The sequence below is a fragment of the Natrix helvetica genome, assembly GCF_964273705.1.
Source record: "Natrix helvetica genome assembly, chromosome: 2".
Lineage (NCBI taxonomy): Eukaryota > Metazoa > Chordata > Lepidosauria > Squamata > Natricidae > Natrix > Natrix helvetica.
Window position 1 is genome coordinate 111,531,960 of NC_138552.1, and position 20,674 is coordinate 111,552,633.

The 20,674-nt window shown below is 42.3% G+C and overlaps 1 protein-coding gene across 2 annotated transcripts in view; it reads left to right on the forward strand.

Annotated features, from left to right (window-relative positions):
* SPAG17 (sperm associated antigen 17) overlaps positions 1–20,674 on the forward strand; it is a 123,324-nt gene that overhangs the window by 89,938 nt on the left and 12,712 nt on the right. Inside the window, exons 38-45 of one of the 2 annotated variants that reach the window (XM_081942135.1) lie at positions 5,755–5,797; positions 8,441–8,549; positions 10,481–10,534; positions 11,091–11,193; positions 13,325–13,445; positions 17,111–17,215; positions 18,331–18,479; positions 20,184–20,353. In XM_081942135.1, coding sequence (XP_081798261.1) covers positions 5,755–5,797; positions 8,441–8,549; positions 10,481–10,534; positions 11,091–11,193; positions 13,325–13,445; positions 17,111–17,215; positions 18,331–18,479; positions 20,184–20,353 — 854 coding nt within the window. The remainder of the gene's footprint in view (positions 1–5,754; positions 5,798–8,440; positions 8,550–10,480; positions 10,535–11,090; positions 11,194–13,324; positions 13,446–17,110; positions 17,216–18,330; positions 18,480–20,183; positions 20,354–20,674) is intronic. The other variant, XM_081942136.1, reaches the window with a different exon arrangement.

A 20,674-nucleotide genomic window follows, 5' to 3' on the forward strand; every position in this document is an offset into this window, starting at 1 on the left:
AGGAAGCGCATCGAGGCGCTGTGACCCCATTCCATTGGGGGTTGCTGAAGCTCTGCCGGTTTGCTGAAGGTCCTTGCTGAGGCAGAGCTCCTAGAGGCTTCAGGCCATGTGGTCTGCGGCTGCCATTGTGGAGAGGTGCCGGCTTCCAGGAAGACACATGTGGCTGGAGCGCACCATCGGCGCTCCTTGCAGCCGCCTCTAGTGTTGATTCAGGCCGCGGTGAGTGCCAGAGGGGCACGGGAGAGGCAACCTCCTCCGTGAATCGGGGAACGGCCTCCTGCTGCTTTGTTGGCAATCGGCTTTTCGAGCTGCGGATCAACGGTGCAATCGAGCAGCCAATCGGCGGCGCCATTCTGGGGCCACATGCACAGAGGCACGGAGCTCATCATGGTCACTTGGCAGCAGCCCTAGCATGTTTGGGGGCAAGGAGGAGGTGACAGAGGCACTTCAGAGCCACAAGTAGCTTGCGGAATCAGGGGAGCTGGCCAAGATGGCAGACGCCACGAGGCGACCGGGGGCAGCTGCTCCGGAATTCCCTGAGGCTTCCAATCCTGGCGAAGAGACTTCCAGGGTCTCTACTGCAGCCGGAGAGAAGACCTCAGGCAGGAAGAGTACATCAAAGTCATCCAGCAAAGAGGGTGCCCACAAGAGGTCTGCTAGAGCTACCACCAAGGCTTCCTTGAGAAGAGCTAGAGATAGTATCAGCCCTTCGCCCTCTCAACACGTTCACCCCATAGGCTTACACCTGTCACTGAGTCCCCTTCTAGATCTCGAGGATCATCCAGGGGAGGGTTCTCCATGTCCTCCCCTCTCATACCTGAGCACCCAGGGGCCCGGCAGGGGGGTCCATTTGATCGGCAGGCTGCTGGAGTGTGCAGAGCCCGGCTTGCCCTTCAGTCAGTCGAATCAGGGCCGCAATTGGTGCCTCCCACTCTTTCCCTGGCATTCCCAGAGAGTTTTCAGCATATCATTGCCCAGGCTATTACTCAGGATATTGCTGCAGGATTGCAGCAGAAATCCAGCTCTTCTAGGCAAAGTTCCTCTCGTGAGAAACCCAAGAGGTCATCCAAACCAACTCGGAACCTCGACTGCTCAGGAGCAATGACCGGGTTCCCCTTCTACGACTACTGAAGAGTCTGTCTTAGATGAGGAGGGTCAGAAGGAGGTCGACTTTTCTGAAGATGAGGATCCTGTTCCAGAGGCCTCAGTGGTCACAGGTCTTTTTCCCTCCTCTTAGTTTGGTTCCCTTCTTCACAAGGCCAAGGCCATTGCTGACCTCGGGGGTGCTCCCACTGCTGAGGAGACCCCAGCTATCGGGTAGCAAGCCAAAGGGCCCGTTCCACAAGCTGCCGGTGGAGAAGGAAGATATTCCAACTCCACCAATGTTTATCGAGGTGCTCAAGTCCCAATGGGTGAAGCCTGGGGCCTTTCCCACTCCGGGGGGGGGCAATGATCGTTGTTTTTATAACCTTGATCCCAGTTTCTCCCAGGTTTACAGATTCCGATGATGAATGCACCCATGGCAACTCTGCATCCTCTTCATCCCTCGTGGTGGGCGACATCGCCAACAACCTCAAGGCAGAGGATAGGAGTGCTGAACTAACCATGCACAAGACCTTCCAAGTGGCCACATGGGTGATGAAAGCAGCGGCTGCTGTCTCCTTCAATAGGTCCACTCTTCTTTGACTGACTCAGGTGCAGGAGAGAGCTTCATCTTCAGAGGTATGTCTCTTGCAGGATATCAGGAAGCTTACAGCAGCTACCCAATTTTCGGTGGATGCCACGCTGGTGCAGTCAAATATGCTACAAGAGTGCTTTCCACATCGGTGATACTGATGGACAACATCTCCGCCAAGGCCCATGTCAATAGAAAAGGGGGCACCCACACTCTGCCCCTTCGGACTGAAGCTGTGAAGTTGGGAAACTGGGCGGAACATCATCTCCTGTCGCTGAGGGTGGAGCACATTTCGGGTGTGGACAACCAACAAGCTGATTGGCTTAGCCGGGTGACAGTGGACCATGGGGAATGGCAGCTGCATCCCAGGGTCTTCAACAAGATTCGGCAGACCGGTGGTGGATCTGTTCGCCACACCAGCGAACATGCAGGTCCAGAGGTTCATCTCCCGTTACCCAGCTAAGGGAGCGGAGGACGTGGATGCCCTTCAGTGCAGATTGCTGGAGGGTCTCCTATATGTCTTTCCCCCCTTCCCCTCATTCCCGGGGTTCTGAGGAAGTTGGGGGTGGAGGGGGTGGAGGTCATTTTAGTGGCTCCCTACTGGCTCCATCGGCCTTAGTTCATGAACCTGGTGGATCTGTCCGTTTCCCCCCCCCCGCCCCATTGGAGGATTCCCCGGGGGAGGTTGTTCTGCATCAGGGGTCCCTGAGTCATCTGTAGCCCCAGTGGCTCCAGTTGACCACCTGGCACTTGAGCAGGAACAGTTGAGGGCAGCCCAGTTCTCGGCCAGGGTGATCAGGACTATTGAGGCCTCCAGGATCTACGATGCCACATGGTCCGCTTTCGTGTCCTGGTGCCATTCCACACAGTTGGAACCGGCTGCAGCTTCAACACCACAGGTGCTGGAATTTCTTCAGGATGGGCTGGAGAGGGGTCTTTCCCACAACACCCTCAGGAGGCAGGTTATGGCATTGGTGACCATTCTGGGGAGGCATGGGCTCTCGTTCTCTAGCTCAGCATCTGATCATCAGGTTTCTCCGTGGGGTGGCTAATCTCAGGCCCCCCGTGGTTCAACGGTTTCCTACCTGGGACTTGTCTACCATCATGCAGGCACTGACTGGGGCTCCTTTTGAGCCATTGAGGACAATGAGCCTTCAGTTCCTCACTCTTAGGTGGTGTTCCTGGTGGCCATTACGTCTCCCAGGCACATTTCTGAAATCAACGTGCTGTCATCAAGGGTGGATCTGTGCACCTTTCATGAAAATAGGGTCATTTTCAGACTTGACCCTTCATTTTTGGCCAAAATTAATTTGCCCTTCCATAGGGCGCAGGAGGTGGTTCTTTCAGACTTCTGTCCGGTGCCTTCTAGGGAGAGGGAATGTTCCTGGCATCGCCTGGATGTGAGGAGGGCATTGCGTATCTATCTGAAACGTACCTCTCCTTTTCGGAGGTCTGTGGCCTTGTTCGAATCTTTCCAGCCTTCTACCCTCGGGGCTAGGGTGTATCCCTCAACCATTGGTAGGTGGATTAGAGTAGCTATCACCAGGGCATATGAGGCATGCAGCCTTCCGGTGCCAGCCGGTATCATGTCCCACTCCACCAAGAGTGCAGCCATGGTGGCGGCCTGGTCAACCCAGGTGCTTATAGAGGATATTTGTAGAGTGGTGGCCTGGGCTTCCCCTTCGCCTTTCATCAGGCACTACCGGTTGGATGCTTACGCTTCGGCGGAGGCTTCCTTCAGTAGGAGAGTTCTACAGGGAGTGCTGGACACTCAAGGGGCTCAGGCTTCTGATTCCCTCCCAGGGACATCTAGCTTTGGTATAATAATAATAATACTTTATTTACAGTCACAGACCAAACATAAACAGTACAAAAGAGACACAGCAGCCAGTCGCCAAAAGCCCAACTAAGGGAGGTTACAGCTCTCTCCTCTAATGGTCACAGCTCTCAAGAAAAACCTGGAAACCTGAGAGGTGATGTAGGAGGAGACATCCCCAAGGCAATGCACATACAAATCACTGCCATCAGGACCAGGAGGGACAATTTCGGGAAGAGACAGTAACCTAGATCTGTCCACGCTATACATAGGGCAAAATAGAAGGACATGCTCCGCTGTCTTGACCTCGGCTCTGTCGCAAGGGCACAGCCGCTTATTAATCGGGAGCCTCTTGTAACAACCATCCAGAAGTGCTGAGGGCAAGACATTGAAGCGAGCTAGGGAAAAAGCTCTTCTATACTTGGGAATGGTTAGGGTATAAAAATAGGAAGCCAAGCTTTGGTATATTCCATCAATGACTCCTCCCACAGGTCCCTTTGGAGAATGCCAGTTAGTCTTACCTGAACTGCATTTCTCAAAGGTCCTGTGGGAGGAGTCACTTCCCACCCTAGTTAGGGCGCTAGCGCGAGGAGGGCCTGAGTCTGATTTGTTAGCTGTTGGTCAGTCGGGTTCTGGGCGGGCTGTCGTTTTTCCTTATCTTTCCTTCCCAGATTCATCCTTGGACTACTGACCTTTGATTAAACTGGAGCCAGGAAGAGGAAGTAGAAGGGAGTGGCTTCAACTTTAACCTCAGTCTCTAGGCAGATTGGACGTGAGAATAACCCATCAATGACTCCTCCCACAGGAACTTTGAGAAATGCAGTTCAGGTTAAGACCAACTGACATTTTCATCTGGAAGTCTCAGAATTGTTTCTATTTGTCGTACAGTCATATGGTGCTTCCAGATGATCTTCCATTCATCCAGCTCCATTTATATAATTTGGAGGGGAACAACCGTTGATTGTTGTGAGCAGTGCATTATGTCTAAATCCACAGTATCTAAGTTATTTCCACCAAGAAAACTAGAATTTATCTTGGAGGAGATAAACAACAGCCAAATGACTTGAATTTTAAAAACTTAAGCCAATAGGTAATGTACAGTATGCCCAAATTGTACTCAAATTTTATTTAATGCCATTCTGTGCTTAGAAATCCTGGTTAAACATGTTCAAATAAGCTATGTGCTTATTTGTAATGACTTAAGATAACTTCATTATTACTTTGATCTCAAAAGCTTTTAGTCTACCTGGTACATACCACTTTTTATTGTGTTTCTTAGAACCTTTTGATTATTGACATTGTCTACAAGTGCCTATAGCAGTGATGGTGAACCTATGGCACGTGTGCCACAGGTGGCACGCAGAGCCATTTGTCAGGGCACGCGAGATGCTGCCCTGTCAGCTGGCCAGCTGAGTTCACCCTTTTTAAAAGCCATTTTTCGCCCTCCCCAGGCTCCAGAGGCTTTATAGGAGCCTGGTGAGAACGAAACGAGCCCTCTGGAGGCCCTCTGGAGGCTTCATGAGTTTCCCTGAAGCCTCCAGAGCACAAAAAAACGGCCCTAAGGGCAAACCGGAAGTTCAGGAACGGACTTCCTGTTTGCTCAGAGGGTCGTTTTGACTGCTCCCGGGGCTTCAGGGAAGCCTCCTGAAGGTCCCTGAAGCCTTCAGAGTGCTCAAAACGACCATCCGAGCAAACCGGAAGTGACTTCTGGTTTGCTTGGAGGGTTGTTTTGACTGCTTTGGAGGCTTCAGGGAAGCCTCCTGAAGGTCCCTGAAGCCTCCGGGGGGCTTCCGGGGGGCAGGGGCATGCATAGCATTATGGGTGCGGCACGCCTGCACACGACCCCTCTGCGCTCCCCCCACTTATGGCACACGAGCCAAAAAAGGTTCGCCATTGCTGGCCTATAGTATGGAAACATTTCATTGCAACATATTTAAAGGTTTTAATTTATTCAGTTTTATTTATTTTATTTATTTATCAAATTTAGAGATTGTCCTTCTAACTCACAAGCCATTCGTTCTACCATATCATTGACACAATAATTAAATAGCAAGAAAACTAAAATAATCCCTTTTTTGACCACCTGGCAAGTAGTGGGGGAAAAGTTGACTTGGTTTTCAAGCCTAGTTGGATATACTGTAGGCATTATCATGCAACATTTTAATGTGCCATCAGATGTCTAGCAAAAAATAAACTTTCTAATTTGTCCCATAGTCAATTTATATGAACAGACTCAAGAGATCTCTATTTATGTTTATTGCAGTCTTTCCCCAGTCTTGTAGAATCCTCAGAATTTTGCGGCAGAGGTAAGATTTTAATGTTCTAAGTTTTTAAATCTTCCCTTCTGGAATGAATGATTATTCATATTTTGGATAATATTTCCCTCCATTTTCTTAGTCTTTTTCAAATTCTAATATTATGTGTCATTCAAAAAGGATATAGAATTATTAACAATTATTTACAAATGAGAATCTTGGAAACCATTCAGGAAATCTTGTAAATGTTCAGCTTTGAAATTTGCAGTAGATTTATTAAAAATTCTGGGATAAGTTTTAATTTTAATTTGGCACTTCAGAGTATAGAAAGTCAATCTCTTTGGAAAGTGAGTTTCATGGGTCCTAACATATTTAAAACCAGGATTTTCATAATGTGAGCTTTTTCTTGAAATCGAGAAGCATTTGAGCATTGAATGCTGCAATCAGTATGTTTTAGAAGTTTACCCCATGTACCTAAATTAACAATTGACTCTAAACTGTTTTATATTTGTATAAATGCGTGTGCACGCACACACACATACAATTTGTGCATGCATGTATGTATTTTTATGCATACAATCTGCATAATTGTCTTGCAATTTTCTAGTCCAGATCTAGCTAATATCCTAGGACAAGAATTCATGTGTACTTCTGTAGACTGCCTGATAGGAAATTCTCTTCCCAATAGTTGGAAGCTTTGGCTCCTCATTTGTTCTCTTCATGTTATGTTCATAGGATGCTTTTCACCTCCCATACCAATGCTCCTCCCATAACAAACCTGTCGCAAACTATTCAAGAAGCCAGCCAGATTGTAAAAGACTCCTGTTACGACAAACAAGTGCAGTAGGGGGAAGAAGGCAGTATCTAATAAATCTCTTTTCTTGCTTTATGTAAATGGCACCTGCATGCCATCTCTTGGCTTCCTGTATCAGTCATTTGCAAAGGGATTTCCTTTCTAAATATTGTGCATATTATCTTCATTTGCTGTCCAATTGCATTTTACTACAAGTGTCACTCAGGAAGCCCTAATTTGAGTTCCAGTGTAGATTGAAAATGGCAGTTGTGAGGGCATACATTTTCAGCTTGCTCAGATTATTATTACTGGAAGAGACTAGTAAAGGAAAATCAGGCAGTTCTATGGCTCTGTCAGCTAAACCATTTGACCATATTCCCTAGGTTGAGCACTGATTTGGGTAAAGCTTAAGTCACAATTTGTGGTGAACCATTGGATCATTCTTTTGAGATACTTTCTTACCATGTTCCTTAATACTTTAAAAAAATTGACAGAATTTGCAATGTACTACATTCTGTGGAAAAGTTGGGATACATCCAGTGATATATTTATCTTGAAAATAGCTCAGATTTGAACTGCATAGCACAGTCAAACATTAACACAAGAAGTGTTTCGTGACATATTGTATTACATCCTAAACCATTTTATGGTAATGTTTATGTCATAAAATGTTATATAAAATTTGCCAAATTTTACTTCCTCGTGAGTCATTGATCCCAGATTTTGAATGCATTCTGTAAGTTAGTCCGTTTGAGGTACCTTGATTCAAACATTGTTGCCCTATGATGCACTCCTAGTTAAAGTTAGAGGAATGAGAGTTTTAGCAGTATTTAGATAGCAGGAACTGAATTAAAGATATTCATATGGAAAACGACCAATGATTCCCATATGTTCCCTGTTTGAGAAACAACGACTGCCATGTCTAGGTTCCATTGATACCCATATCCTAATTGGAACTTCTTTGTATACCAAAATTCCCATGAACACATTGTTTTGTGAAGAGTCTATGACATCTCGGCACTGCCACCTTGCTACAGACCTGTTGCCGTGGCCACTACGGAATGGAACAAATCACCATGGAAAACTCACCGTAGGACAACTTGACACCTCTCCTGCAGCACCCCACCCCATCTGCTACACACCCGTTGGGGAGGCCTTCCGCCCAGGCCACATTCGGCAGTTCCTTTTTTTCCCACGGGCCTTTGCGGGATGGTGGCCTCTGTGCCAGTCTAAGTGCTGTGCTGCCCACACACGAGGGCACACCCTGTCCATTCCTTTTTCCTCATGAGAGGGTGGTGTCTGTGTCAATCTTGGTGTTGTGCTGTCTGTGTGCGAAAAACACATCCTGCCTGCCTTGGCGTTGCCCATGCTCAAGAAGCACATCCTGCCCATTCCTTTTTCCCTACGGATCCTCACTGGAGTGTGTCTCTGTGCCAATCTCAGCATTGCGGACTTCTCCTTTGTCATACTGTGCTGGACCCTGATGGCTCCCAGATGGGGGGAGGGGCAATCAGGGATGGTGACAGCTGTCTGGCGACTGTCAATAACTCCTGCTTAGCCCGCCTTTTGCAGGGAGAGGTTCACCTCCCTTCTCCAAAGGTTTCCTTGCCTTTGTAAAATGTTACAGTGCCCCTCCCCCATGAAGGGAGCTGCCACAGGAGGCTCATCAAGTTATTCCATAGTAAGTTCCCCATGACAATGTCCCACACTGAGATGGCAGCTCAGAGATGGCCCTGGTGACATGGCCTTGGCAAGATGGCAGTGCTGAGATGTCCCATTCCATTTGGAAAATGGATGGGGTAGGTCTAGGATTATTCACTAAAAGCAATGAATGCAGATTTCTAATGAAAAATGGCAACAAATCTAAGATTAGTTTCCCCCCCCCCCCCATGAATTTGCAGCTCCAATTTCTGTACTGTATGAGCAAGCAATGATATCAGAGGTGCCAAGTTCATCACAGGAAGTATTCTCAAAGCAAACGGATGAATATTGGAAAATGATGAAGATGAGGTAAGAGAATTTGGTGCAAGAAACATTTCCCAAAGTTATAGCAATGGTTTTCTTAGTATTGTATGCCTGGATGTGTGTGTTGAATTGTAGTGTAGAGTCACAGTAGGGAGGGCTCTTTCCCAGAGAGCAAAGAGACAGCAGAGCTTGGAATCAAGAGGATGAAGGCGGACTCATCCCTAGCCTAGAGGCGGAGCTCTCACCTCACAATCAGGAGGTTGCGAGTTCGATCCTAGGAGGAGGCAGGTGTATTGGACTAGATGACTTGCAAGGTCCCTTCCAACTCTGTTCACAGTGTATCTAATAGTTATGCTGGCAATTGCTTTAGTCTGCCAAGATTTCTGTCTATAAGTGAACACAATAAAAAACGACTAACCCAATGTGTCATTCTTGATTGGGCCTGACATTAATCTTGCCAGACTAAAGAAACCACCTGCATAACTACTAGATGTAGTCTGTGAATCGCTAGGGGCATCCACCTTCGGCCTCTTCCTGCAAACCAGAGATTCCACGCTCTGCTGTCTCTTTACTGTTTGGAAAACGCTCCTTCCTCCTGTGTTTCTGGGATACATTCCATCGTAGTATGTCTTGCAGAGCAGAAATACATTTGGTAAAAATACATAATTAATATTGTACTGTAATATTTTATAAAACATGAGGTTAGTAAAGGAATTCTTTGAAAAGTTTTCTGGGCTTGTTAATTAACTGAACTCTCTTCTCTTGGTATCTGGTATCTTGGTATCTCTATTGGAAACTGAAACACTCATTACTTCAATATCATCATCATCATCATCATCATCATCATTTTAGCCATTGTCCATCCATTGCAAGATGGAGGCCTCTTCTGCAAGTTTCCAACCAATACAGTCCTGAGTTTCTTTTGCCAATTAGGCCCACAATACTTGCTGATGTCGTCAATCCATCTTGTTTTAGGTCTCTCTCGTGAATGCTTTTTATCAAGTGGGATCCATTCAATGACTGCCTTGATCCACCTGCCATCAGCTCTTCTTGCTATGTGACCAGCCCATTTCCATTTCCATTCTTATACTCTCCTGATGATATCATATACTTTTGTTTGATTTCTAATCCATGTGCAGGTTTTTCAATCTTGTCTTGTAATGCCGAGCATTTCTGTGGCTCTTTGCATCATTCGTAGCTTTTGTCTTGATTGTGAGATTAGCGTCCATGTTTCACCGGCATATGTTAGAGCAAGTAACACACACTAATCAAAAACTTCTTTTTTCAAGCAGAGAAAGGTTGTTCTTGAAAATTAGGCTTAGCTTGCCGAATGCCTGCCAACCACATTTAACACGCCATTCAATTTCCTTTATTGTACCACCTTCCGTTGAGATCCATTGGCCAAGGTTTATGTAGTTGTCTACTACATCTAGTTCTTCTCCTATAAAACCTTTTTTTTTCCTTTGGTAAATTTATTAAATATAGCCTAGCTCTTTTTCAGGTTTATTTTTAAGCCAAATGGTTCTTCTGCTTTGTGCAGCAGGTGTCTTGTTAGATCTTCTTGGTCTTGTGAGAAGAGAACATCATCATCTGCAAATCTTAAGTGATTTTAAAAGGTGTCATTGATTTTTATTCCATCTTTTGTCGAGTGATATTTTGTCGAGTGATAGGTGATATTTTATTGCCTTGTTGTACACCTCATTCTTTGTTGATTTCTACTTTAAGATATTTTGGCTGTTATGTTGGTGAAAACAGAGTCACAATAGATGTTATAATGCGATATCTAAGGAAGCTAACATCTAACTGCTTCTAGTGTGGCTGCAATGAGATTATCCCAGGTGCCTTGAAAGAGAAACATATGATTGGATTTTACCGTATGAAATGGAGCCATATGTCATGTCATATTTAAAATCAAGTAGAATGCTTTCTAAATAACTCTGTGAATTTTATGAAATGTTTCATTTTTCTTTATGCAGCCACGACGAGCCCATGAAGTTTTCTGTTTGGCAGAGTAAATTAGCACAGACCAGGTAACAGTGCATTAGTTTTAGGATATGATTTAGAAGCCACAAACAGAAGGTATGGTGGGGGGCAGTTTTCTGAAGTTTGAAGATTTTAAATCAGACAGCAAATTCTAGTATAAATTTGGAAATTCTGTGAAATTACTTTTTTAGTCATTTAATTTTCAGTAATGTGCTGCCAGAAAAAAAAGCATATCCTTGCAACCAAAAATTATTTTACTGTAAGTGAGAAAGAGAATTATACATGAAAAATGCAAACAGTTTGCCAGTCTTTTCGCTCTTTGTGAATCAGTTTTTTTTAAAACTTACTGTCTTCCAGAGTGGGAGAAATAACTTCTAGAATGATAAGAAGTCTCTATTATATAAACAGAATAAACTTTACAAATATATGCATGCATACAAGGCTTATTCAGTAGTTCTTTCTCTTTATTAATTTTAGCAAAATTGAGAAAATAATAAAGATCCATTAAAACATCTAAGTTGTCTGTTTTGAACCAATAATCCCTGCATTAATAATCCCTGAACAAATTATAATTTAAAATTTAAAAATTTAAAAATTCTTCAGGCAGGAAATTGAGGATGGAAAGAATTGTCTTATGAGGATGAGGTACAAAATGATCCCTCCCTATTTCAAGTCTGAATTTGGAATGCAGTTTCTTCAAAAAGAGGTGAGCAAGTTGTGAAAGATGGGTCAGGTTAGATTAGCTCAAGGAAACCTTTCTGTAAAGAAGCTAAGTCACCAAAAGTTGGATATGACTTATGGTGATTTAGACATTGACCTACAAAACGGTCTAGAATACCAGCAAACTCGAAGAGTTACAGGCAGTGGTGGGTTTCAATTTTTTTTACTACAGGTTCTATGGGCGTGGCGTGGCAGTCATGTGACCGATGGGAGTGGCTTGGCGATCATATGACTGGGTGGCCGTGGTCAATTTAGCTGTCCATTTTGCCAATTTAGCAGTCCATTGAACAATTCACAGCAGCCCCCTTTTCTATTCTTTTTAATACTGCATGAAGTTTTTGCTCTAGTTTTTTTTTTTTTTTTACTAAGGGGGAGAGGTTGTCAATGCCTGGGGATTTCTGGGAATTCCTCTATGTTAGAGGCACTAAAATAACCAAGGTGATATACTGTAAGGTCTCCTGCTGGAGCAGGGGATTGGACTAGATGACCTCTGAGGTCCCTTCCAGCCCTGGATTGCTGTGCTGTTTCAAAGTATCGTCTGAAACTGTGTCTAGTGCCAGGTTTGTGGTTCTTCCTTCCTCTCCTTTTTCTCTCTCTCTTTCCCACCCTCCCTCTATCCATCCAACCATCCATCCATATCTCATTCACTTTCCCTTTTTCTCCCCTCCCTCCCTCTCTCTCCTTCTTTCTTTCCTTCTTTCCTCCCTTCCTCCCTTCCTGTGAAGAACCCCAGGTGGTCTTTGGTAGGAGAAAGAAAAGCCAGATGTTTTGAAACTGAGAACACCCTCATTGATCATCTGCAATTCTTAGAGCTCCACTGTTGATTAGCTTAGCTTGAGCAAGGTTAGCTAGCCGCACTTTCAATAAGTTCTCAACGCAAGCTCCATGCCAGTGGTCTTCAAACTTGACAACTTTAAGACTTTTGGACTTCAACTCCCAGAATTCTCCAGCCAGCAGAGCTGAATTCTGGAAGTTGAAGTCCACAAGTCTTAAAGTTGCCCGCTCTATTTTGGGCCTAGCAGGCCTCCCTAAAGCCTCCTTGGAACCAAAATGGGGCTCGTGGGGATCCTGGAAGGCGTGGGGGAGGGAAGGTTGTGAGCCGGGGGGGGGGGGCAGCAAGCTTTGAGGGGGGCTAGCGAGGCTTATCTGTAGGCAGGAGGTGGAGGCAGCTCAATTGGGGCGCAGGGTAGGCACCACATGGCAGCTTAGGCAGGCAAGGCAGCTTAGGCAGGCAAGCCACCCGGGAGGTAAGGAGTGACTGGGTGGGGCGGGTGGGTGGAGCATTTGCACTTAAAATGGTCTGCGCATGCGCACAACATTTAAAAAGGAAAAAAATACATTTTTTCAGTGAAAATTGTTCTGCGCATGTGCAGAACAGAAAACCAAGATGTTGTCGCCGAGGATAGAACCGGCACGGTCACGTGTCCGCCGGAGTTCCTACCTGTTCAGCTGAACTGTACCATATCGATAGGATCCCACCTCTGGTATAGGCTAGCTATCCCCATGTACCAACAGAAGAACTCTACTGTCAAATATTTTGGAGTCTAAAAAGATTTTAAGTACTAAAAAGGTGGAGCACAAAATTGCCAGCTGTCGTGGGCCATGGTCTTACATGAACATGTTTATTCTATGTTGCCTTTAAATAACACTGGATCATTTTAGTCTTTGATTCTTATTTTAGCTATATCTTAGCTTATATTTAAGCTAGTCTTAATGCCTTCTTATGTTTGGGGACTCCCTGTTTGAGGCCATGGTGGATATTTATAAAGATTCTTCACAAATTGAATAAAGACACTTTTTAAAAAATCCTGGGAAGAGAAGGAGCTGAATTATTATGTTTTGTGTATATTTAATATGAAAATAAATTTTATGGTGTTGATCTATGGATTTGCAGTTTTCTAACCATATCACAATGTTTAGGAGAATTTTTATCACTAAAATATGGTCAAGGACCAGCAGATAAAAAGAAAATCAGATTGCAGTATGTAAGTGCTCCATTAAGTTAGTCTCTTGTTTTTGTCCTTCTAAATGTACAAAATGAGTCCATTATTTTGTTTTAGCAGTATTTTTTTATCAGAAAGTGCATTTCCTCCTTTTATTTTTTTCTCCTCTTAAAGTTTCCAGATGTTGACGTTCTCTCAGGAATGCTCCCTCCTTTTCCAGACAAAGAAACAAAGGAACCGTTGTTCGATACATTTACAGAATCTTCTGAAAATGAAACTCCTGGAGTAACTGCAAGTAATACTGAATTTACAGCATTTATTGGGTGCTGGATACTTTGAAGGTGGTAGCATATAACAAATGCTTGAGAAGTAATGTGAAAAAAGACCAGTAATTCATATTGACAGGGGGGAAAAATGGGGAAAAATGCTTTTAGGCTGTTGCAGATGTATTTCGCAGAATTGTGGGACTGAAAAACAAACAAGATTATAATAACGATGATGGATGATGATAATGTCATCCATTCAGTGGTATGGACATTGACTTGGTGATTCTATGGGCCAGCTCTCACCTCCTCTTCTTATCTTGCACTACTACTTCTATGCACTGGCTAGTGTCAAGTCTGACGGTGTCCAACCACCATATTCTTTGGTGGCCTGTTTTCCTTTTACTGCTAACTCTTCCAAATGTAACTGCTTTCTTCAGTGAATTCCCCAACATGACATGACCAAAATAAGTGAAATCCAGTTTTGTAGTTTCTCCTTCCAGTGGCATATCTGCTGTTATGCACTCCAGTACTTGCTTGTTGGTCATCTTTGCTCTCCAAGGTATATACAGGAGCCTTGATCACAACTTAAATGAATCATTTTTTTCTTGTCTTGCTTTGTTGATCCCCAACTTTCACAACCATAGGCAGCTACAGGGAGTACAATAGAATGGATTATACTACATTTGGTTGCTAGGCTGATGTCCTTGCTTTTCCATATTCGGCTCATATTCCTTATAGCTGCATGAACTGGTTCAACCTGACATTTTATTTCTGGGATACATTTACTGCTTTGAGTGAACTGTGACCCCAATAAAGTGAATTTTTCCATGCATTCTATCTCTTCTCCATCAGTTTCTATTTTGTTTCCAGGAGTCATGAATTTGGTATTTTTGATGTTCAGAAAATGACCAAAATTCCCATGTTTTTCTTTGATTTTCTTGATCAGATGTTCCAGATCTACTTTAGTTTCCGAGACAAGAGTTGTCTTATCAGCATATCAAAGACTGATGATATTTCTACCTCCAATCTTTACCCCCATTTTTGATTCTTCAAGATCTAGCTTCTTCACAGTCATTTTTTGTATACAGGTTGAATAAGAAAGGAGAGAGTATGCAACCTTGCCACACTCCTTTCTCTATCTTAAACCATTCAGTGTCTCCATATGGTATGTACACAACGGCTTTCTGATTTGTGCATCAGCTTGAGCAGATGTGCTTGTACAGCTCCATAGCTTCTCTCCATAGCTTCTCATGAGCAACAGAACTGAAGGCTTTCTTGTAGCCAATAAAGCACTTGTAAATCTTTTGCACAGTATTATCAGCAATAACTATAAATTATTATTTTTTAAAATTTCAGTGTCCAAACCTTTGTAACATCTTATCAAAAAATACAGAACTTTTGAAAAATTTGGTTATTTCACGTGCACAAAAATATATATTCTAATTTACAGTCTATGGAGATTCTCAATCATCTAGGTCATAGTTGTCCCAAAGGTGCTTTTCTAAAAGGCAACTGGACTTTTTTGTTTTCTTTGAAAATGTTTTGTTTCTCATCCAAGAAGCTTCTTCAGTTCAATTCTTCAATTTTAATTTACATTTTAAAAAACCACAAAGAAACCATAGGAGGTATTTAGGAGTGGCATAAATAATAGCACCTTGGGCACTAAATTGCTAGCTGCCATAATATGTTAACAAAGAATTCAGTCGCTTCAGAATTTTTTTCATAACATTTGGTAAGGAAGCTAAGTGGATGTGTTGTATTTCCTGAACAGATGGCCAGACGTTTTTCTCGATAGCTTTTCATCTACTTATAATTATCTATTTATTAATTGATTTGATTTATATGGCTTCTCCTCTCTCAGCCACTCTGGTTGGCTAATAGCACAATAAATAATGCAGAATAAATAAATCGCAAAAACTTGCTTGAGCCTGAAAATGTATCATCCATAATTTCCTGACCTTAGAAACTGAGTTACTCTGGTGCAAAGCTTCTCTGTACAGTGATATCTGCAGAGGCCTGGTGAAAACCTTGCAGCATGTGTCTATCGGATTCAGAGTGGCTTCTATGCTACCAGTCTTGATTTAGAAAAGCTGACTACTTGTTTGAAAAGTATATATATATTTTAAAAAAAACGCATGATAGAGAGAAGTCCCCGCAATATTTTCTGTGTTTCCACTTTTTCTCTCCTGCAATCTCATTTTAAATTCTTTAGTGGATAAGGGAATAAGTAAGGCTAATTGGATGGTTTCCTCTTAAAAATCACATTGTTCTAAGTCAGGGGTGTCCAAACTAGGGAACTTTAAGACTTGTGGACTTCAATTCCCAGAATTCCCCAGCCAGCCGCTGGCTGGGGAATTCTGGGAATTGAAGTCCACAAGTCTTAAAGTTCCCTAGTTTGGACATCCCTGTTCTAAGTAATTGGATACCAATAGTAGATTAGGAATTGTCTTCATAAAACTTACCAAACTGTATTCCTTGATTATCCTTTAAAGCCTGTTTCTGTAATTGTAAGAAATTCCCTTGCAACCCTTAAATCTTTCACCTTCAGTCCCATCAATACCTGCTGCAACTAGCAGTCCTGCCCCCCACAATCCTTTTCCCTGGATTACTGGAATCATCAACGTGGAACGTTTGAGTTACACAGGAATGGAATCACTTGCCTTTTTACAGTGAAAATGTCACAAAACTCTCAAAGATTTCTCTTGCATGCTGTGCTTTCAAGTGGACAGGCAATTTTAAAGACGTAGATAACATTTTCCCCAATTACAGAGAATATACGCTGCTGCTCTCATCAACAGCCAGGGACTAGCCTGGGCCTTATGACTAACTGCCCTATGAGAAAGAACAGGACCATCTGTTCTGGATGTCGTGCAAATAATTTGCTTTCATTATAGCTGGTCTTTATAAAAGCTTTATAAAATATTAAGAACTTTCACATTATGTGTTTTCAAACCATGTGCAGAAGGGCAGGCTTTGTCATTTTAAAATTTATTTTATGTATTCTTTTTTCTACTTTATTTTTCTGTAAAATAATATATGAACCTTTCAGAGCGAATAGTGAACCTAGGTTCGAATAATCTCCTCCTGTTGCTTTTCCAAAAGACCCTAAAAATAGAGTCTTTTTCACCAGACCCATGGACCAAGAATGAGATGGAGTGGAATGGGATGTGCCATGGCCAACCCACCACGGCCAAGTCTGCCACCAATTTGTCATGGCCAACATGCCAATGACCAACTTGCTGTAGCCAACCCACCACAGAACAATTTGCTACAGGACAATTCAACAATTCAATTTATTTATTTAAAATAATAATTTAAAAATTATTTAAATTTTTGTTCACACATTTCATTTTGTCCCTCCTTTTGCATTTTTTCTTTAATGAGTTCTTTGATATTAGTGTAACTCTTGTCCCGTGGCATGTTATCCTGTGGCAAGTTAGCCATGGCAAGTTGGCTGCAATAAGTTGGCCATGATGAGTTGGTCACAGTGAGTTGTCATAGTGGCTGATTTGATTGTGCTGTTGCTTCCCCTGGGTGAGGGATGGGGACTTTTTAATGGGATTTTATTACACGGTGCATTTTGAAAATTTTGTAAACCATCCACCTCTGTGTGAATTGGGCAGTTATATAAATTTGTTTAATAAATAAATAGCAAAATAGAAATGCTTCAGATGAATTTATATTTATGTTTTAGATGTCAGAGATGGCTTGGTCAGACGTAAGCATTCTAAAGAACTGCCTCCAAACACCATTTCTTCCTCAGTCTATGCTGAAACCTATCCATCCCATTTTACAAACGGTAAACCATTCCAAAGGACTCTTTGAAAAAAGCAGTTATTAATAGACCTTTATAAATGTTACAAATATCTACTGTATATCTTTATAGCTAATTTGTTGATCTCCACTTAATAAGTAATATTAGTAAGTTGCATATATCTTATGTGTTCTACATCACTGCATTTGCTTGTCCTCAGCGACTTTCTGGAGTACAGAAAATATTTGTTCTAGCACATTTAGCTTCCTTTGGAAGAAGGGAGATTGAGGGGTCAAAGTTCATAACAGATATATTACTATTTATGAATAAACTGTAATATGTAACACAGGGGAGAAAATGAGATATATAGCAAATCACATATCCACTAACTATCATCAGTATTCGCAGTATTTTGAGATCCAAAACTAACTTTAAAAATGCAGGCAACTCACCTCTGGCCTTTGATCCCTAAAGTATTAAAATTGCTGCATGCATCTACCAAAGTTATGACTTAGTTGTGATTTTTAATCTAACAGAAAAGAGACAATATTAAATACAAGACTGAAGGGTATGTGCATTAATTCTATTTAATTTGTTACTTAAATGAGCCAAGGTGGCGCAGTGGTTAGAGTGAAGTACTGCAGCTACTTCAGCTGACTGCTTGCTGCCGTTCAGCAGTTCAAATCTCACTAGGCTCAAGGTTGATTCAGCCTTCCATCCTTCTGAGATGGGTAAAATGAGGACCCAGATTGTTGGGGACAATATGTAAACCGCTTAGACAGGGCTGTAAAAGCCCTATGAAGCGGTATATAAGTAAGTGCTATTGGTATTGCTAAATCTCTGGCATGCCACTCAAAAGCCTTCAACCTAGAAAAATTGCATAATTCTGCAAGCCTCTCCTCACTGAAAATAGATGCCACTCTCTTTCCCTTGAAAGTATCACTATTTCTTCAAGACCTTCAATTGGTTATCAAATAAAATTCTCTTTTTTTACCAGTCAGGTTCTTTTTCTCCTACGTGACCTCAGAGAACATCACTACAAATAATCTTGTCCTCCTTTGTCACTTTGGTTCTAGTTGTACCCTAACCTCTTCAGCGAATTGTAGAATTAGTCTAGGCCTGGGCATATACTGTAGTCTTAAAACTCTTTTCCTTCTCAGTAGATGCAGAAGGAAGTGAAACTGGAGTCCGGGTCCATCCAAAACTTCAATCACTTCTTGTGGATGTTACAGGATCCCCAAGAAAAGAGAAAGTGAAATTGCCTGCTTTGATACAAAGATACAAGCCACAATCAATACCAAGGCAAAAAGTAATTTAATTTCCACAGTATAATTACTTTAAAAAAAAATCATTGACTTTACTTTCATTATATTTAGAATTGTTTCTGTTTCATGAAACTTTTTGGTTCTAGGTAAGTTGATCATGCTTTAAAAAGGTATGAAAGATGCATCACCATGTTTTCTATCCACTTCTCAAGTTTTAGAAATTTCAGCAGAGTCTGCCATCAGTTGAGGTTTGCTACCGGTGCAGTGCAATGATGATAGCATTGGACTGGAACAAATCCCCAAATCCTTGTTTGTTCATGGAGTTTGCTAGTTGAATTAGAAACATTCCTTTTCCTAAGCTCAACCTATCTCAAGGTGATGTTAATGTGAGGATCACATGAGAAGTGAACCATGAACACCACTTTTGAGTTCTTTAGAGGAAATGTAGAATGTGTTTATAAGAAATAAATGCTTTAGAATGATTATCTTCCTTCTAAAACAGCCCACTCCAGGGAAGCACCTTTTTGGCATTTATTCAATATCAACATTGTTGAACTTAAAATCCAATGGATGGAACTCAGAGTGATATTTTGGCTGGGTAGGAAGTTGAATGTTGAATTTGATCCAAGAACATATCCTACCTGCAATTCATGACTAGTTCAACCATTTGGTTAAGGGAAACTAGAAAAGCTGTCACAGAGAAGCATTCAAGCTCATCCCTCTACCTGTATACTCCTTTCTTTCCCTATCAAGATATCAGATGTAACAAGTCAAGACTTAAAGGTTACAGACATAGAATAGCAACTCAAGTACCTAAGAGTATTGGATTCCTCCCACACCTCCCATCCCAGCTAGCTGGTTTTTCCAGCTGTCACTAAACAGTAGCCAAAGGGTTTGGAGCAAATGGACAACCTTGTACTCCAATCCACTCTGTCATCCTGGAAGGCGTGCAGCTTGGTTTTGGGGACTGCATTGGAACGGATTAGGAGTGGACTTTTCCTCCTTCCCTCCCTTTGAACCGCTTATATTCTTTGTACAAAAGGAGGTTTGCCCCTCATCCACAAGGACAGAAGAAGCTAGGATTGGGAACAAAGGAGTTTGTTTCAAATATTTGCTTCCTCTGTGAACATCTCCTTCTGCTGTTGGATGGTTTCTGTCTCATATGTGATCCAATGATAATTAACCATAGTTTATCATTTAGTAAGACCTGTTCATTTGATTGTGTAAGACTAAAACAGGCTTGATGGCAGCTGAAAGGTAAGAGTAGCACTATTATTATGGAATAATACTCAATATGCATTGAGTGTCCAAGGAGCCATGCAGTATAATTTTACCAAAGAAAAATAAAACTCTTAGCAAAAATTATATTATGGATTTCTATTTCTCATGCAGGAGTGTACTGAAGGTTAAATAGACTTTCATGCCTTAAGTTCAAATCCATACTACAGAACAGAAATAAATATTATACTTTTTTGTATATGTTAAATTATTCACAGGACTGATTTCACATGGGCACATCCACTTATAATTCAAGGTATATTATGTTCCAATTGACAAAAATAATTATTTTATATTTTGCCTATTGGGAATTCAGAATACCAATCTTCATTTCAGAATTGCAGTATTAATAGCCGCTGTGAATGAGTAGAATATCAATCTATTAAGACCCTTTATTCTGATCAATAGATGTATGGCTTAAGAGTTTTGATCTGTCTGTCCTTCCTAAATAATGTCTCTTGTTTGTGAAGAATGTAGACCTTGTTTCTGGCAAAGTCCGCACATGCTCTGTCACAGCACCTTCCCAGACAATGTCAGGATTCCTTCTTATCCCACCGAAGGTGACATTTGGCATTCTTAAGGAGGGCTGCACTTATTCAACCACAGTGGCTTTGAAGAATGTTGGAATGGACTTCTGCAGGTTTGTATATATTTTGTATCTGCCACAGGATAACACATCAAAATATTTTGCTTTTGGTTGGTTTGGGGATATGCCACGGAGTTGTTTGCAGATAACAGAGATTCTTTTCTATACGAACGATGTCAGAGTGGTAAATTGCTCCTGGAGGAAGAGGGAGGTCTGTAATATACGAGAATAGCACCAGCCCATCAGTGGTGGGTTGTGGATTCCATTCCAACCAGTATGGTTGGAACGGGCTTGCCAGCATCCAAGTGGACACGCAGCGCGGGTGTGCAGACACGTATGCATGCATTTTGGCGCTTTTGCAATCCTCTGCGATGC